General features: G+C 46.6%; 1 protein-coding gene across 16 annotated transcripts in view; it reads left to right on the top strand.

The window, feature by feature from the left end:
* The window catches only part of nrxn3a (neurexin 3a), a 488,613-nt gene that overhangs the window by 23,136 nt on the left and 459,204 nt on the right, over window positions 1-6,273 (top strand). For 12 of the 16 annotated variants that reach the window (XM_046308247.1, XM_046308250.1, XM_046308262.1 and 9 more), the window contains exon 5: window positions 479-490. The exons of the other annotated variants lie outside the window; for them this stretch is intronic. In XM_046308247.1, coding sequence (XP_046164203.1) covers window positions 479-490 — 12 coding nt within the window. The remainder of the gene's footprint in view (window positions 1-478; window positions 491-6,273) is intronic. 16 annotated transcript variants of the gene reach the window in all.

Below are 6,273 nucleotides of genomic sequence, written 5' to 3' on the forward strand. Positions count from 1 at the left end.
GTGCTGTGTGGTTGTGTGCTGTGTGCATGTTTGTTGTGATGTTTTGAAGATTTTCTCTTCCGATGACAAATGCACTTTTTCCTCTATATGTGGTGTTAATAACAGTGTTACAGTAGTACATAAAAAAACAGTAGATTAAGTATTTTTGCAATCTAAGAAATGTGTGTTTTTGCATGCACTGACTAACATAGGCTTGCAGTACTGCCTGGTGTGTGTGTGTGTGCGTGTGTGTTTGGTGTGTGAAGGACTGAGTTTGAAGCGTTGTGTAGTCTGACAATACTACAGTGCCAATGTGCTACTGTGTATTGATATGAATGACATGCAGATATTAATATACACATATTAATTTGTGTTCTCCACTCATCAAGCACTCTCCCGTGTCAAACTTATTCATTGTTGGTTTTTCTCTCCTCCTCTTCCGCTGTGGACACACCACCTTCTGTCTTCTACACCCTCTCTCCTCCTCGCCTCTCCCTAGCTAAAAGCAAAGGTACAGATCAGTCTTTCTCTTACCCTCGCTTTAAGAAACCCTGGGCTCGATTGAGTGAGTGTCATGTCAAATACCGTGTGCTCTTTCAAATGTGTTCCTCTGTGTGCAAAGACAAGGGTATTTAGGCTATTGTCTAATTCCTTGATGTGTGTGATAACAGCGGGCGTGAGTGCAACATAAGACACTCCCCTGGTGTGACGTGTGTCTCTGTGTGTTGCTGTATTGTGTTTACCTCTCTCTGTTTAGCGTTTCCTGCCTAATGGCAGCTCACCAAGGGTGCTTGGATTAGGCAAATTAATTAAATTATCCTTAATTGAAGCAGGAAAACAGAGTGCTCACTGAGTCTGAGTGAGGGAGGGAGTGTGTGGCGCTGTCGTTAGGAATATATCGTAAGTGTACTAAGAGGAAATGGAATTCAGGAATGATCTGCTATAGATGTTTTGAGTACTGGATTATCGACGGAATGAGATTGGGGAGAAAGTCTCTCAGTTTGATGACTATAGGCTGGGAGAGATTTGCAAGGATGTTCAGGAGTGATGTTTTCCACTCTCTCCCTCCATTGTCTGCGGTGGAGTCCATGGATTAGGACATGATAATCTGCTTTTCATATCTAAAGTACAATGTAATGTCGGACTGACATTTGAACTGTCTCCGTGATGACATGTCCTTGGGTGAATGATGCAATTACAAGATATGACGTGACGCTGCAATATCTTTCAAATGCACTCCTTTTGTGAGATAGAGAGGAAAGGGAGCGGAGAGAGAAACACTGTAGGTGAGGGGGAGAGAGTGTGAGATGGAGTGGGGGAAAGATGAATGAGGGGGAGAGAGTGTGAGATGGAGTGGGGGAAAGATGAATGAGGAGAGAGAGAGTGTGAGATGGAGTGGGGAAAGATGAATGAGGAGAGAGAGAGTGTGAGATGGAGTGGGGAAAGATGAATGAGGGGGAGAGAGTGTGAGATGGAGTGGGGGAAAGATGAATGAGGGGGAGAGAGTGTGAGATGGAGTGGGGGAAAGATGAATGAGGAGAGAGAGAGTGTGAGATGGAGTGGGGGAAAGATGAATGAGGGGGAGAGAGTGTGAGATGGAGTGGGGGAAAGATGAATGAGGGGGAGAGAGTGTGAGATGGAGTGGGGGAAAGATGAATGAGGAGAGAGAGAGAGAAATACTATAGGTGAGGGGAGAGAGTGTGAGATGGAGTGGGGGAAAGATGAATGAGGAGAGAGAGAGAGAGAAATACTGTAGGTGAGGGGGAGAGAGTGTGAGATGGAGTGGGGGAAAGATGAATGAGGAGAGAGAGAGAGAAATACTGTAGGTGAGGGGGAGAGAGTGTGAGATGGAGTGGGGGAAAGATGAATGAGGAGAGAGAGAGAGAAATACTATATTTGAGGGGGAGAGAGTGTGAGATGGAGTGGGGGAAAGATGAATGAGGAGAGAGAGAGAGAAATACTATAGGTGAGGGGGAGAGAGTGTGAGATGGAGTGGGGGAAAGATGAATGAGGAGAGAGAGAGAGAAATACTGTAGGTGAGGGGGAGAGAGTGTGAGATGGAGTGGGGGAAAGATGAATGAGGAGAGAGAGAGAAATACTGTAGGTGAGGGGGAGAGAGTGTGAGATGGAGTGGGGGAAAGATGAATGAGGGAGAGAGAGAAATACTATGGGTGAGGGGAGAGAGTGTGAGATGGAGTGGGGGAAAGATGAATGAGGAGAGAGAGATGGAAATACTATAGGTGAGGGGGAGAGAGTGTGAGATGGAGTGGGGGAAAGATGAATGAGGAGAGAGAGAGAGAAATACTGTAGGTGAGGGGGAGAGAGTGTGAGATGGAGTGGGGGAAAGATGAATGAGGGGGAGAGAGTGTGAGATGGAGTGGGGGAAAGATGAATGAGGAGAGAGAGAGAGAAATACTGTAGGTGAGGGGGAGAGAGTGTGAGATGGAGTGGGGGAAAGATGAATGAGGGGAGAGAGAAATACTGTAGGTGAGGGGAAAGAGTGGAGATGGGGGGGGAAAGATGAATGAGGAGAGAGAGAGAGAATACTGTAGGTGAGGGGGAGAGAGTGTGAGATGGAGTGGGGGAAAGATGAATGAGGAGAGAGAGAGAAATACTGTAGGTGAGGGGGAAAGAGTGTGAGATGGAGTGGGGAAAGATGAATGAGGAGAGAGAGAGAAATACTATAGGTGAGGGGGAGAGAGTGTGAGATGGAGTGGGGGAAAGATGAATGAGGAGAGAGAGAGAAATACTATAGGTGAGGGGGAGAGAGTGTGAGATGGAGTGGGGGAAAGATGAATGAGGAGAGAGAGAGAAATACTATAGGTGAGGGGAGAGAGTGTGAGATGGAGTGGGGGAAAGATGAATGAGGAGAGAGAGAGAGAAATACTATAGGTGAGGGGAGAGAGTGTGAGATGGAGTGGGGGAAAGATGAATGAGGAGAGAGAGAGAGAAATACTGTAGGTGAGGGGAGAGAGTGTGAGATGGAGTGGGGGAAAGATGAATGAGGAGAGAGAGAGAGAAATACTGTAGGTGAGGGGGAGAGAGTGTGAGATGGAGTGGGGGAAAGATGAATGAGGAGAGAGAGAAAAATACTATAGGTGAGGGGAGAGAGTGTGAGATGGAGTGGGGGAAAGATGAATGAGGAGAGAGAAGAAATACTATAGGTGAGGGGGAGAGAGTGTGAGATGGAGTGGGGGAAAGATGAATGAGGAGAGAGAGAGAGAAATACTGTAGGTGAGGGGGAGAGAGTGTGAGATGGAGTGGGGAAAGATGAATGAGGAGAGAGAGAGAAAATACTGTAGGTGAGGGGGAAAGAGTGTGAGATGGAGTGGGGGAAAGATGAATGAGGGGAGAGAAATACTATAGGTGAGGGGGAGAGTGTGAGATGGAGTGGGGGAAAGATGAATGAGGAGAGAGAGAGAGAAATACTGTAGGTGAGGGGGAGAGAGTGTGAGATGGAGTGGGGAAAAGATGAATGAGGAGAGAGAGAGAGAAATACTGTAGGTGAGGGGGAGAGAGTGTGAGATGGAGTGGGGGAAAGATGAATGAGGAGAGAGAGAGAGAAATACTGTAGGTGAGGGGGAGAGAGTGTGAGATGGAGTGGGGGAAAGATGAATGAGGAGGGAGAGAGAGTAGGTGAGGGGGAGATGGAGTGGGGAAAGATGAATGAGGAGAGAGAGAGAGAAATACTGTAGGTGAGGGGGAGAGAGTGTGAGATGGAGTGGGGGAAAGATGAATGAGGGGGAGAGAGTGTGAGATGGAGTGGGGGAAAGATGAATGAGGAGAGAGAGAGAGGAATACTGTAGGTGAGGGGGAGAGAGTGTGAGATGGAGTGGGGGAAAGATGAATGAGGAGAGAGAGAGAAATACTGTAGGTGAGGGGAAAGAGTGTGAGATGGAGTGGGGGAAAGATGAATGAGGAGAGAGAGAGAGAAATACTGTAGGTGAGGGGGAGAGAGTGTGAGATGGAGTGGGGGAAAGATGAATGAGGAGAGAGAGAGAAATACTGTAGGTGAGGGGGAAAGAGTGTGAGATGGAGTGGGGGAAAGATGAATGAGGAGAGAGAGAGCGAGACTTTGATAGATGTGGTCGTTTTTAAGTTTGTCACTGGTTTGTACTGTGTTGACAGACACACACACACACACACACACACACACACACACACACACACACACACACACACACACACACACACACACACACACACACACACACACACACACACACACACACACACACACACACACACACACACACACACACACACACACACACACACACACACACACACACACACACACACACACACACACACACACAAAGAGAAGCCCATTGGGGCACATGCTGGCTGACTGACCAATGGGCCTTTTGGAAAAATGATATGAGCACACACCAGTAAGATGTGTGTAGCCTGAAAAAAAGGTTTTGTAGTTTTCAAACCACCGCTGATGCTGACTCTGCTTATCACAATGGCTGCTTTACAGTGAGAGACTGATGATGTAGAGAAACGTGAAGCATTAGCTGCCTCTTCCGCTCTGACCGACTTTACTGTAATAACCCAGAGCTCCCTGGACATTAAGAAGGGATACAATTAGCATGAAAGCAGAGAAATGCCCAGCTGTCACAGTATCAGTTAAAAGGCAAAGTCACAGTCTTTAGTAAGGAAAACCAGACTGTAAAGTCAGTTTGGTAGTAGGCCAGGTGTGTTAGGGCTGGGTCAGAACCAAAGCCTGCACACACAGAGGCCCTCTAGGTGTAGGACAAGGATTGGCCGAACTACAGGGATATTGTGTGTGTGTGTTCCTACCTTACCTTAAATGAAATACAGAGCAATCCTCTTCTTTCCCCATTCCTAACCCAAAATGTAACCCAGAGAGCTATACTGTAAACCCCTGTGTTGTATCAATATCCTCCTCTAGTGCTGAACTTGTTCCCTCTCTCCTTCCCTGCTCCTCCTGTCTGTCTCACTTCCTGCTTCCTGTGTTTAATCCCTCTGGGAGACGGCAGACATTATTTCCCATCAGCCCCCCTGTCGGCTCCTGTTAAGCAGACAGGACCTCCATTACGGCTTTATTTGCATCCAGTCGCAGCTGCGTAGACAAGAAGACAGAGGGACTCACAGAGGAAGATGGAGAGGGGGGGGGGTGTAGTAGAAGAGTGTGTAGCCGTCGTGTGGAGTCACGCATATTGCCTTGCTCTCTCTATCTCATTGTTTCTTTATTCTCCTTTCAGTCTCTTTCCCTCCTCTCTCCTACTTTCCAGCTCTCTCTCCCTCTCCCCTCTCCTGACAGTGTTTCCCAACACTAGCAGGCTTTGATGTGGCGGAATTCATGGTGGTAATTCTCTAGAAGTCACTGTGGGCTAGCTGTTCTAACACTGCTGAGGGCAGGTAGTGCTTACATTCAGCTGGTTTCACGTAGAGGTTACACTTCTACCCTCCTCTCGATGGCATGCTATAGCTACTGTATGTCATAAGTACACTGGGACTTTTCCTGTGTGCCTCAGTTATTAAGAGCATGGCATTAGCATTGACAGGGTCGTGGGTTCGATTGCCACTTAGGCCAACAATGCAAAAAGGAATGGCGCTCAATGTTGCAATGAATAATAGATAATACCTTAGTTTATAGTATGATAAAGACTGTGCTAGCACTTATGGTCTGTATTTGGCCAAAGCAGAAGTTTTGTTGTTTTGGCCCAGACCTCTCCATCTCCTTCTGATATCATATGAAGCTTATAAACTTATAAACAAAGCAAAAATATCATATTTATCCTGTAAAGCCTCAAACAGCAGAGGTTGTGGCCCATGTTAATGTTTTTTAGTGTTTTTTAGAAAAGGGGTCCAGTGAGTGCATGTGATATTCTACCAGCTCTCACGGTCTCATGTCAAAATTAGACGTTCATCCATGTTTCTCAAACGTCAAATTTAGAAGTTGTTTCAAAAGTCAGATTTCAAAGTTAACTCCTATTTTTTAAAGGTTAGGCATTAACTCTGAATGGTTAAGGTAAGGGTTAAGGTTTGGGATCAAACTTTCTATCACTGGATTCAAACTCGCAACCTTTGTAATCGGAGGCAGTTGCTTACACCCATCCGCCAACCCTGTTCATTAAACCTTCAGTAAAACCAAAACCTACTTGAAGGAAACAGCGCTCTCTGTTTCCCCTAGTGGCCGGTTTCCACTTCATCTCCCGATGTCCTCAGACATGGATGGACGTTGAATAGTGACTTGTATCATGGGTGACCTGGCTGGTGATATTATAGCTCATTGGTTTCCAAATTATGGTGCCTTGCCTTAGA

The sequence above is a fragment of the Oncorhynchus gorbuscha genome, linkage group LG17 (assembly GCF_021184085.1).
Source record: "Oncorhynchus gorbuscha isolate QuinsamMale2020 ecotype Even-year linkage group LG17, OgorEven_v1.0, whole genome shotgun sequence".
Taxonomy (NCBI): Eukaryota; Metazoa; Chordata; class Actinopteri; order Salmoniformes; family Salmonidae; genus Oncorhynchus; species Oncorhynchus gorbuscha.